This window comes from Periophthalmus magnuspinnatus, chromosome 14 (genome assembly GCF_009829125.3).
Source record: "Periophthalmus magnuspinnatus isolate fPerMag1 chromosome 14, fPerMag1.2.pri, whole genome shotgun sequence".
Lineage (NCBI taxonomy): Eukaryota > Metazoa > Chordata > Actinopteri > Gobiiformes > Gobiidae > Periophthalmus > Periophthalmus magnuspinnatus.
Window position 1 is genome coordinate 20,764,029 of NC_047139.1, and position 13,312 is coordinate 20,777,340.

The window sequence follows — 13,312 nt, forward strand, 5'->3', positions numbered from 1 at the left end:
GAAAACAATAGTCATGATGGACGAGATAGTCAAAGGCTGGTCTGTGGCTCATATCCCTCCATACTTGAAAGAATGAAGGAATGAGAAGGAGAAAAGGGGGAGGGCAGGAAGGACACACGAAAACCAGACGACAGAGAAGAAGGGAGCAGATGGTCCAGATCAGGTAGGGACAGAAAGAAGGGCACATGGAAGATGGCCCCCAAACTTAGAAAAACTGTAGCTTCAACTTTTATTAATCCAAAACACAAGGACAGTCAATGAATATGCAGTAACCATGATAACAGATTGATGTATTATTTGTAGATTTTCATTCAAATAAAACAGAAATTTTGCTAATTTAACCAGACGTGATTCCCTATGCCCCTATTTAGAGAATCTCGGTCTGTGTCATAATGTTAAGTCCTTTTGTGCTACATACCTATGCACAGTAATATCCAGGTCTCAGGTCCGGTTTGTATTTTATTTTATATGATTCTGTGATCATTTTTGGGCACTATTTCATTGGTGAAAGAAGTACTATTGTTACAGATACTGGAGCAAAAAAAATCACATGAAAAATCTACTTAAGTAAAGTGATGAGTAAAAAGTAGAAGTATTTTGTGCAGATTTTCAGGTCTTATAAAGCTTCAAATGTAGTGATTTTGATAAATATTTGTGCTGATTTTTGTTCAACAGAAACACGTGAATTTTTTGAATTATTTTTATTCATATATTTTTGTGTGGTTAAATTATGAACATATTCAAAATTAACCTCAGACTTTTCAGCAGGTCTCAAATTATAATGAACAATTCTTTTACTTTTCAGTCCTGTTTAAAAATGTATTGCAGCAGAAAGTACAGATACTGCTCTCAAATGTCGTGAAGTAAAAGTATCCACTGTAAAATCTACTTAAGTAAAGTATAGATACCTAAAAATCATACTTAAATACAGTCCATTTACTACTTTCACTTTGTTACGTTCCACCACTCAGTATTTGGACTGGTTTACTGAAGAAACTCTCTCTCATTTGAAAGTGAGTCTGTGTTGTAACGTTTTGCATGTGTCTCAGATTCTCAGGAGGAGTCCGATGACCAGGCCAAGCTCATAGTGGGCGTGGTTGTGGGTTTGATTCTCGCCGCTGGAGTCGTGGCTCTCATCTACTGGCTCTACATGAAGAACTCAAGGTACGCTAGCGAGCACATCGGCGCACACGCATACATTAGCATTTCACAATCACATCTGCAAGTCCCCGCTGGAGCTTTTGTGGCACTTCTGCTAGTTAGCCCTGCATTCTAAACAGGAGTGGAGACACACAGAATAATAATGCGGTGGATAGGTAGGTAGTTAACAGTAGGGATTGTCAGATATGGATCATTATTTTATTTGTATTTTATTTTAATTTTTTATTTCAGTCAATACCGATACTGATATTTTTTGCTTGCTGCTATGGCTAATAATCAATACTTGCTAATACTGGTATTTAACTTTATAAATCCAAAGCAAGGCACACAAATCAATCTTTAGTTGAAGTAAAGATCTTAACTTTTCAACATTTAAAATAAGAAGAAAGTATATTTATCCACTATAGAAAATAATTAGCTCCATGTTTCCACGATTTTTGGAAACCCCATTAGCTTCCATTTTTCTGGGGTCCTGCTGTTTAGCATATAGTAGGCATTAATACAGTAATATTACAGTCATGAAGGATTTAGGGTGACCAGATGTCCCGATTGACCCAGTTTTGAGGCCCTGTCCCAGCAAATCTACCCAAAATCATTGATTTGTATAGGTTTTGTGTCCCAGATGTCTCTATTTTTGACCAATTTTATCCCTGCCAATGTTTAAGAGGGGATATTGTGATTGGTTAAGAAAAGAGGAAAACGTGCTTGAACATGAGCACAAAAAAGACAAAAAATGCAAAAAAACAAACAAACAAAAAAAGAGTCCCTTAGAGTCTTACTGACCCAAACATTTTTATATTTGAAAATCTGGTTACCCTAGAATAAATACTTCAAATATATATATACAAATACAATTTTAAATAGTATGAAAATACTTCATATAGACTGCAGAACTACCCATGTATTTAGTAGGTGATCACAAGCGTGCTTCTGGCTACATCGACTCACTTATTGAAAAAACATCACCCCTGTCTCCGTAGCTGCTGCTGTCAGTTTCATTTTGGTCTTAAAATGTTCGTGTTAACTCACTTTACATGATCGATATGTATTTTTATGTTGCTATTGTGTCCATAAATCAAGATATGAACATTAATAACAGACCAATGAGGTGCCTTTGTCCCCAAGGTTGTGCCTGCTAGCATTAGCAACAGTTAGATTGACAGCATTACTAAACCAGTCCTGCAAGCGGGAAGTGGCATTACCTTCAACACTTCGCTCCAGATGGACTCATTGGTTGCTATGATACTTGCGGTCGGAATTCCAAACATGGAACTCGGTTCCAAATTCGCTCTTATAACTTCTAGCCTCGATGATCTTCATTTGACTGGAGCCGAACTCTGTGTGTGACGTCACACTCACTTAGTCCACTTCTTTATACAGTTTATGGGTAGCACAAGAAAATATCAGTGCCAGATATCAGATGATGATTCGATAGAATATTGGAACTGATATATTGCCCATCCCTAGACAATAGAGGGAACAAATGCAATGTGTGCCCCCAAATGATCACATCTGTCACCATGGCGATAAGCAGCTGTTAGCGCTATCAGGCAGCGGGTGGTACTGTGGTGATGGAGCACAGGGGTGAGTTAGCAGAAAGAGCGATGTGCCAATGCAGAGAGATAAGTGTTCAGAGAGCTGGCAACTGACGGAGTGAGTGTCTGGGCCAGGTGGGGTAGGTGGAGCAGGTCACAGGGTTGAGTTTGTGTTTTCTTTCAGACAAGGAAGCTGGAAGACGAACGAGAAGGAGGTGGGAACATCCGAGGAGAGCAAGAAGCTAGAGGAGAACAATCACACTGTTTAAAAGGCCGTCCTGGCTCGACTAACTGGAATAAAAGAGGTATTTAAATGCACATGCACAACGTCAGAGATATGAGGTTATAAAAGTCACACTGTGGAACTTTTTGACCATAAAGATAGACACAAAAATGAACAAAAACATGCTCCTCCACAAACCTGACTTGTTTTGTGTTTGTTTTTTGGGGGGTTTACAATATCTCCATTGAGAATGTTCCAGAGTATGTTTTTAACTTTCCATGGAGTCATGCAGGAGACGTGCCACCTTCAGAAAGTTACAGAAAGTTACGCAATGTTACTTGAAACAGTGGGCCAGGACTATGAGGTAGACGATTTTATTAAGGTTGGATAAATTGGATAAACATCTGCCAAATCTTTATGCTGGCTTATGATTGGTAGAACAACAAGCCAGCAAATTTCTTTTCTTTCTTTTTTTTCTTTTTTTCTTTTTTATGAAATGGATTTGGAGCCTTTCCAAGTATCCTGTGCCAAGATCAATCCACCCAACCGCAATTATCTCAGATCAATTGGGATATGCGATATAAGGCTATCTCCTTCAATGTTTTTTTGTTTTATATTTTTATTGCCTTCTACATTTTATACATAGGGAAGACATCAAATATATGAAGTAAGATATATATGGAATTATGTAGCAAAGAAAAACAGTGAAATAACTGAAATTTCATATATTTGATGTATTCTGTACGTACACCAGTCAAAAGTTTGGACACGCCCTCTCAGTTTTAGATATTAAAAAAAAACAATTGACAAAGCAAAGGGTGGTGGAAAACTTTGAGGATTTAATAAAAAATATATTGTATTAAATTATATTTAATTACCCTTTTTCTTTAATTCCGAATATCTTTCTTACTTAACATATTTGATCAGGGGCGGAGCCAGACATTTCTGGTTGGAGGAGCTAAGGAGGTGCTAAGGTCTTCAATGTGGATGCTGACTTAACAAGTTAATTAAGAACCTTTTAACAATGGAGCGTACCCCCCTCAAACTTTTGACCGATATATTTGTCTTAACTAGTTTATTATTGCTAAGTTAATTATCGTCAGACAAAATGAACAGATCTGCAACAGAAAACACCACTATGAAACCACTGACCACAAACATCCTACTAATTTTGCCATTTATTCATTTCTTATTTTTATACTGAAAATATTCTGCATATCATTACAGAAGACAGGCACAAGGTAATTATTTCAATAATGTGTCAAATGAATAGCTTGATGAAAAGAGCAGCTATTAAGGTTTCAGACAGGAGCAGAAATAAACAAAGCCAAAATATGTGGTGTGCACAGCCTCTCCTGGAGAATATGTCCGCCCATTTTTCATATAAGCATGTTCCAATGAAGTGATTTGTGAAATAGCATTAAGATGTCATTTGATGCACATCCATTTTGAAGACTCATTGCAAATATATCTGATATTTTTACAACAACTCCCAAATATATGGTTTGTACTGCAGTCAGGTTTTCTCATTAGCTGTGGAGCGTACTTGACTTGTAAACATGAATCAAACCAGCAGCCAAAACTTCTATAACATTAACTACAGCTGGAAAAGCAATGGGATGAAATAATACAGGTTGTGTGTGCAGGATGTGTTTGAGATCTGGAGTAAACATTAATTGGGCAGATAAGAAATATTTTGTTGATTTGTTTAGAATCTGAAACGTTTTACTGAACCTAAAGGGTGTTCATGCTTATGTTTTTTTTTGGTTCAAAATCCAAGGATTGAAGGATTAGAAACTTGAACTACCTCTCTGCTTCAGTTTGTTTCATCTAGCATAAGTGATCTGCTTGTCTCCATGGAAATCTCATTCCTTTAACTGAAATGTTCCACAATATGGCATTAAACTTGTATATCTTGTATGTATTCAACTACAGGTGCTTCCAATACTAAAAAAATAACATGTTGATTTAAATGCATTTTTATTATGAGTAGACTCGCCTCTCCACAGATCTGAACTGTAACATCAACCATGTATCTCACCTGCTTGTTTCCATGGAGATAAAAATGTTGAATGTCATACTGTGCCAGGTAAAACAGTAACATCTCCATGGAGACACGCAGGTGGAAGATAATCTGTCCCATGATGCTATAAAGTCCTTTGTGAACCAACATTATGGTCCATTAGAGATGAAAGAAAGATGGAGGAGGCACTTTTGAGCCTTCATCAGGGCTGGTGTACATATATATCGATAACATGCCTCCATAGAACAACACATAAGAACCCACTGCTCTGTGTAGACTACAGTACATATTCCCCTTAGGTCACATAGCACATTTAAACAAGAAACATGGTTTAAGTTAACAGTATCATATGTAGAAAACATAGACATTTTATCCAAGAAAGCCTGGGTGAGAGTGAGCCAGAGGGCACAGTACAGGCTTTATTGTCCAAACAGTTTATAGAAGTGTGGGGGTCTCTTTGTTGAGACCAGAGTGGACCTTTAAACGGAGACTGTTTAAAACGACTGCTCCAAAGAGACACATTTTGGTTCCACAGTCTGAGGGCTGCACTCTATCCTGGACCCTTTTTCTAAGAATTGGTTTGAAAATACCTGGGTATTTTTTGATAAAATGTCTGTGTCTTCTACATGTGGCACCTTATAGCTCTGTTAACGTCAAACAGTCTTCTTAATGAAGTGTGCTGTGTGACCTAAGGGAAAGACATATCACTGCACTCCAGCTTATACAGAGCAGTGGGCTTTTATGTGTTGTGTTCTATGGAGGCATGTTGTCAATATACTTCGATTTAACTGTATATATGTAGACCGGTATAGATGTCCTGTTTTAATCACATGCTTGGTAATTGGCGACTCCTGTAAATGAAGGTCCATTTGTTGCAGAGGAGCAGATAAAACATAATATGTACAGTTAAGTAACCTGTTACAAAGCCTATGGAGAGCCTTGCTTCAGGTTGCCTGATTTTACAGCTAAAACCAGCTCATGAGTGTGTCCTTACAGATGGAGTATTATGCGAAATAGACTTTTTGGAGCTTTCTATCATGTTATAATGTTCTTCCTTCGTCAGAAAAATAATTTAAATGTCACCCTCCATGTTTGAGTAATTTTCTGATCTCTCCCGGGACCTATTCATCATGGGTTTCAACCTCCTATTATATGTAATATTTTGAAGACTTTTACCCCGTTCAAAAGATATTATATTTTGTTTTGAATTCTATATATCGCTAGGGCAACGGTCCTTTTTTCTCATCATTATGAAACCCATGGATTCGAATCCTCCTTATGGTTAAATGTACGAGTCAGACTTTGTGTCACCCATGCTCCAGCACAGCAACAGTTCTCCATAAATATAAAAACGCATGATACAAAGCAATACACTACAACTCCACAAACCCGATACGATGTGAAGTAATTTCACTAATACACAATTTTTTTTTTTTTTCTCCAAATATAGCATTTTCAAAACAATAAAAGGTAACATGGTGATTTAAATATGTAATGTGTTAGCAATGAATACTCTCTCTTTAATATATGTTAGCTGTTAGCATCTCAGTGTAGGTGTGCTTGCAGTCTTTTTTATATTATATTTAACCAGCCAAGTAATTCCAAAAGAAAAAGTTCAGTTCAATAAAGGTTTTGGTGGAGTTTCGTCTTGAAGACAGAACCAAACTTTAAAGCAGCACATTGGCGTTACTGGGCACATCTCTCCGCACTGTATTCCTTGTATTACATCTCAGGGTTAGAGTGGGATTTGCCGGGGCTGATGGGTAAGACGAGGTGTTGGGAGGCCGAGGGGAGAAGTGACTCACCTTAGAAGAACTCCCAGATTGCTTTTGTGCTACGAGCGGAGTGGTCATGACCTCCCCTGGGCCCGCACACAAATCCTATCCACAAGCCTCCAGCCTGACCCCAGCGTCTCTGCCAATGCTCTGCTTGTGTTGGCCCTCCACCACACATTCTGTACCTATGAAACAGCACCTGAGGAGACCAAACAACAGGAGTTTTTACTTACCCTGACTGCTCACTTTGATACCAGCTCAAACATTTATGCCCATGCAACGGTGTGAGTAAGAGATGAAGAGGTTGCGTAACTTTCTTGTTATTGGTGTGTTTTAGAGTCTGAAATGTGATGATGTCATAGTCACAGATGAGGGGCAGGAGCCTGTTTCCCTGTTGATGATAGTGTAAAGTTAAGTACAAATGTCAGCTATCTGTACTTTACTTAAGATACGCATTTTAAAGTGGATACCTTTTACTTTATTACATTTGAGAGCAGTATCTGTACTTACTGCGCCACTATATTTTTGAAATGGGCTGAAAAGTAAAAGTATTTTTTATTATTGTTTGAGACCTGCTGAAAATCGTGAGAGTTTATTTTTATCATGTTCATAGTTTGAGCAAACAAAAATATACAAATAAAAACAGCCAGAAAAAAATAGATTCAATTGTTTCTGTTGAACAAAATTCAGCTCAAATCTTTATCAAAATCACTACATTTGAATCTTTATAAGTCTCAAAATATGCACAAAATCCTTTTTGCTTTCACTCTTCACGTACATTTTTAAACAGATTTTTTTTTATTTTTACTTAAGTAGCTTTTTTGTGTGATACTTTTACTTTTACTTGAGTATTTTTTGCTCCAGTATCTGTACTTTTACTTAAGTAACAAAACTGATTGCTTCGTCCACCACTGGAAATTATGACATAATCGAGTTCAAAAACGTCTTCATTGAGAAACAGATCTTGATCTTGAGATAGGACCATGGTCAGGATTAACCAGCCGGAGCATTAGTCAATTTAGCATGCTTTAGATCACTCAAAGACTCCATACATAAATGTGACTCAGAACAAAAGTGTTACTACAGTATATAAATAGTTCTCATAGCGTATGTGTAGCTTGAGTCTAATAGTCCAATTATCCAGCTTCCTCATCTCACCCCTGGCCTGTGTAATGAGAACTGCTTGAGTGCTGTGGTGATAATCGTCTTTATAGCTCCACACAGAGACGGCTGCTCTAAATGAAGAAGACACTTTACAATTGGCCTCCCATGGGTGCCCATAGGGATAGGGATACTGAAGTGCTTCTAATTCACGTATGCTATGTCAGTAATTCATTAATTTTTACAAGTTCTAACTTTTTGGGGAAGACTGTGTTGAGGTACATTACAAACATGGACTGTGTAAAGAAGTGGACTAAGAGAGTGTGTGTCACCCATAGTGTTCAGCTCCAGTCAAATGAAACTCATCGAGGCTAGCAGATATAGAAGAAGTTAAGAAAGTGCCAGATTATATATCATATCTTGATTTACGGACACAATAGCGAAATAAAAATACCATCATGTAGAGCAGGGTTGATACAAACATTAAGACCAAAATGACAAGTCTGACGGCAGCAGTTACAGAGAGAGGGGTGATGTTTTTTCAATAGAAAGTGAATTGGAGCCAGAGTCGATGGAGCAGGAAGCATGCCCATGATCACTTCCTATTTGGAGCGCGGCGGCTAGCAGGTTAGCTATGTCCATTTATATATACAGTCTATGCAAACTCCCAATTTGCATAGAATCATGCAGTTAACATTCCACCTCCAGAAATGTACATACTGTACCTTTAAAAACACCTTATACATTATACATCACACAGTTGTAGAGCAGGACTGTGTAAACGAATGCATGTTTTCATCGTTTTATGTTTGTGTTGTTTTTCCTTTACCCAGAATCCATTTATTCAATTTTAATGACTAAAGATTGAAGACTACTTAAGCTCACTGTTCTTGTTTAAATCTTCTAATTCATTTTTAATTTTATTTATTTATGCAAAACTAGCTTCCATTAACCACTCTGAACAGTATACACATGAATTAGCATCAGCGCCCGTTTATGCTAGCTCATTGTTTTGTAAGACACAGGTCAGGCAGGCTCTACTCGCAGCCTTTTTTACACTTATTAATGTAATTTTTCTCTGATGAATCCTCCATTCTGTGCTATGTAAAGCCTTTTTACTCCAGACTTATAATGTGAATGTGTTTATGTGCTGAGTGCCCCTCTTTGCACTGGCCCACGATCTAAACACTGGCACACTGCTCTTCATTACAGCTCATAAAACCTCTGCTTTAGTCTCATAGAGCAAAAGGTCCAGCACAGAGACAGACAGAGGAAGAGAGGGAGACAGAGAGGGAGACAGGGGAAGAGAGGGAGAGAGAGACAGGGGAAGAGAGGGAGACAGGGGAAGAGAGGGAGAGAGAGAGGGAGACAGGGGAAGAGAGGGAGACAGGGGAAGAGAGGGAGACAGGGGAAGAGAGGGAGAGAGAGAGAAAGACAGGGGAAGAGAGGGAAACAGAGAGAGGGAGACAGGGGAAGAGAGGGAGAGAGAGAGGGAGACAGGGGAAGAGAGAGAGAGGGAGACAGGGGAAGAGAGGGAGAGAGAGAGAAAGACAGGGGAAGAGAGGGAGAGAGAGAGGGAGACAGGGAAAGAGGGGGGAGAGAGAGAGGGAAACAGGGAGAGAGACAGGGAAAGAGAGAAATGCAGGGAAAGAGGGGGGGAGAGAGAGAGGCAGGGAAAGAGAGGGAGAGAGGGAAACACAGAGAGAGAGACAGGGAAAGAGAGGGAACCAGAGAGAGAGAGAGAAAGAGGGGGAGAGAGAGAGGGAAACAGAGAGAGAGAGGCAGGGAAAGAGAGGGAACCAGAGAGAGAGAGGGAAAGAGAGGGACTGAGAGAGACAGACGGGTAAAGAGGGGGAGAGAGAGGCAGGGAAAGAGAGGGAAACAGAGAGAGAGACAGGGAGAGAGAGAGACGCATACAGGGGAAGAGAGGGAAACAGAGAGAGGCAGAGAGAGAAAGAAAGGGGAAGAGAGAAGCACACAGGGAAAGAGAGGGAAACAGAGAGAGAGACAGGGAAAGAGAGAAGGAAAGAGGGAGACAGCACCGAGAGGGAGAGAGAGAGGGAGAGAGAGGTAGACAGCGCCAAGAGGGAAACGGAGAGAGAGACAGGGAAAGAGAGAAAGGAATAGAGGGAGACAGAGAGGGAGAGAGGGGAAGAGAGGGAGAGGGAGACAGGGGAAGAGAGGGAGACAGGGGAAGAGAGGGAGAGAGAGAGGGAGACAGGGGAAGAGAGGGAGACAGGGGAAGAGAGGGAGACAGGGGAAGAGAGAGAGACAGGGGAAGAGAGGGAGAGAGAGAGAAAGACAGGGGAAGAGAGGGAAACAGAGAGAGGGAGACAGGGGAAGAGAGGGAGAGAGAGAGGGAGACAGGGGAAGAGAGAGAGAGGGAGACAGGGGAAGAGAGGGAGAGAGAGAGAAAGACAGGGGAAGAGAGGGAGAGAGAGAGGGAGACAGGGAAAGAGGGGGGAGAGAGAGAGGGAAACAGAGAGAGAGAGACAGGGAAAGAGAGAAAGGCAGGGAAAGAGGGGGGGAGAGAGAGAGGCAGGGAAAGAGAGGGAGACAGGGAGAGAGAGGGAAACACAGAGAGAGAGACAGGGAAAGAGAGGGAACCAGAGAGAGAGAGAGAGAGAGGGGGAGAGAGAGAGGGAAACAGAGAGAGAGAGGCAGGGAAAGAGAGGGAACCAGAGAGAGAGAGGGAAAGAGAGGGACTGAGAGAGACAGACGGGTAAAGAGGGGGAGAGAGAGGCAGGGAAAGAGAGGGAAACAGAGAGAGAGACAGGGAGAGAGAGAGACGCATACAGGGGAAGAGAGGGAAACAGAGAGAGGCAGAGAGAGAAAGAAAGGGGAAGAGAGAAGCACACAGGGAAAGAGAGGGAAACAGAGAGAGAGACAGGGAAAGAGAGAAGGAAAGAGGGAGACAGCACCGAGAGGGAGAGAGAGAGGGAGAGAGAGGTAGACAGCGCCAAGAGGGAAACGGAGAGAGAGACAGGGAAAGAGAGAAAGGAATAGAGGGAGACAGCGCAGAGAGGGAGAGAGAGACAGGGAGAGAGAGGGAGGGAGAGATAGACAGCGCTGAAAGGGAAATGGAGTGAGAGGGATAGAGAGAGGGAGACCACACCAAAAGGGAAAATGGAGAGAGAAACAGGGAGAGGGAAAGGGAGAGAGACAGAAGGAGAGGGTAGAGATAGAGGTAGACAGCGGCGAGAGTGAAACGGAGAGAGAGGGAGAAAGAGAGGGATAGAGAGAGAGGTAGACAGCGCTAAGAAGGAAATGGAGAGAGAGGGAGAAAGAGAGGGATAGAGAGAGAGGTAGACAGCGCTAAGAGGGAAACGGAGAGAGAGGGAGGGAGAGAGAGGTAGACAGTGCCGAGAGAGAAACGGAGAGAGAGAGGGAAAGAGATGGATAGAGAAGGAGGTAGACTGCGCCAAGAGGGAAATGGAGAGAGATGCAGAGAGATGGAGGGAGAGAGGCAGACGGGGAGGGAAAGAGAGGGAGAGACACAGAGGGAGAAAGATGGAGGTCCAGCTAAGAAGTAGACAGTGCCGAGAGGGAAGCAGAGGGAGAAACACAGAGAGAGAGAGGGAAAGGAAAGGGGAGAGAGAAAAGGGGTGAAGGAGAGAAGCACACACAGAGATAGAAGGACAGTGGGAGAGAAATAAAGTGAGGGGGAGAGAGGGGCAGAGGGAGAGAGAGAGAGATAGAGTGGGAGGGAAAGGGAGAGAGGTACAGAGGGGCAGAGATAGAGAGAGGGAGGCACTGTGGGCTGCACATTAACTTAAAGTCCCGCTCATCGCCAGCGTCAAACTTTAAAAGAACGACTTCACCTGATTACTCTCTCCGCTGCCTCGATATAATGTGTTTATTTGTCTCCATGACCGCAAGCACAGCACCATCCCATCCTCATTCAAACATCTGACACATACACATTTAAAGAGACAGTACACACAGTACACACAGAACACACAACACAAACAGTACACACAGTACACACAGCACACACAGTACACACAGAACACACACAGTACACACAGCACACACAGCACACACAGAACACACACAGTACACACAGCACACACAGTACACACAGCACACACAGCACACACAGTACACACAACACAAACAGTACACACAGTACACACAGCACACACAGTACACACAGAACACACACAGTACACACAGCACACACAGCACACACAGAACACACACAGTACACACAGCACACACAGTACACACAGCACACACAGTACACACAGTACACACAATACACACAGCACACACAGTACACACAGCACACACAGAACACACAGTACACACAGCAAACACAGAACACACAGTACACACAGCAAACACAGAACACACAGTACACACAGCACACACAGAACACACAGAACACACAGCACACACAGCACACACAGCAAACACAGAACACACAGCAAACACAGAACACACAGTACACACAGCACACACAGCACACACAGCACATACAGTACACACAACACAAACAGTATACACAGCACACACAGCACACACAGCACACACAGCACACACAGTACACACAACACAAACAGTATACACAGCACACACAGTACACACAGTACACACAGCACACACAGTACACACAGTACACACAACACAAACAGTATACACAGTACACACAGAACACACAGCACACACAACACAAACAGTACACACAGCACACACAGTACACACAGTACACACAGCACAAACAGTACACACAGCACACACAGCACACACAGTACACACAGCACACACAGTACACACAGTACACACAACACAAACAGTATACACAGCACACACAGAACACACAGTACACACAGTACACACAGCACACACAGAACACACAGCACACACAGTACACACAGTACACACAGAACACACAGTACACACAACACAAACAGTACACACAGCACACACAGCACACACAGTACACACAGCACACACAGTACACACAGTACACACAACACAAACAGTATACACAGCACACACAGAACACACAGTACACACAGTACACACAGCACACACAGAACACACAGCACACACAGTACACACAGTACACACAGAACACACAGCACACACAACACAAACAGTACACACAGCACACACAGTACACACAGTACACACAGCACAAACAGTACACACAGTACACACAGCACACACAGCACACACAGTACACACAGCACACACAGTACACACAGTACACACAACACAAACAGTATACACAGCACACACAGAACACACAGTACACACAGTACACACAGCACACACAGAACACACAGCACACACAGTACACACAGTACACACAGAACACACAGCACACACAACACAAACAGTACACACAGCACACACAGTACACACAGTACACACAGTACACACAGTACACACAGTACACAGAGGCAGAGGCAACGTTACCAAAGCATTCTGCTGCTGCTCCACTCTAGATTCAGTCAGGTTGAGATGGTTATATAAAAATACAAAA

General features: G+C 42.0%; 1 protein-coding gene across 3 annotated transcripts in view; it reads left to right on the forward strand.

Annotated features, from left to right (window-relative positions):
• Nucleotides 1–13,312, forward strand: part of alcama (activated leukocyte cell adhesion molecule a) — a 224,932-nt gene that overhangs the window by 202,726 nt on the left and 8,894 nt on the right. For all 3 annotated transcript variants that reach the window (XM_033978783.2, XM_033978785.2, XM_055226871.1), the window contains 2 exons: nt 1,050–1,164; nt 2,881–3,001. In XM_033978783.2, the coding sequence (XP_033834674.1) occupies nt 1,050–1,164; nt 2,881–2,965 (200 nt within the window). In that variant the 3' untranslated portion in view covers nt 2,966–3,001. The remainder of the gene's footprint in view (nt 1–1,049; nt 1,165–2,880; nt 3,002–13,312) is intronic.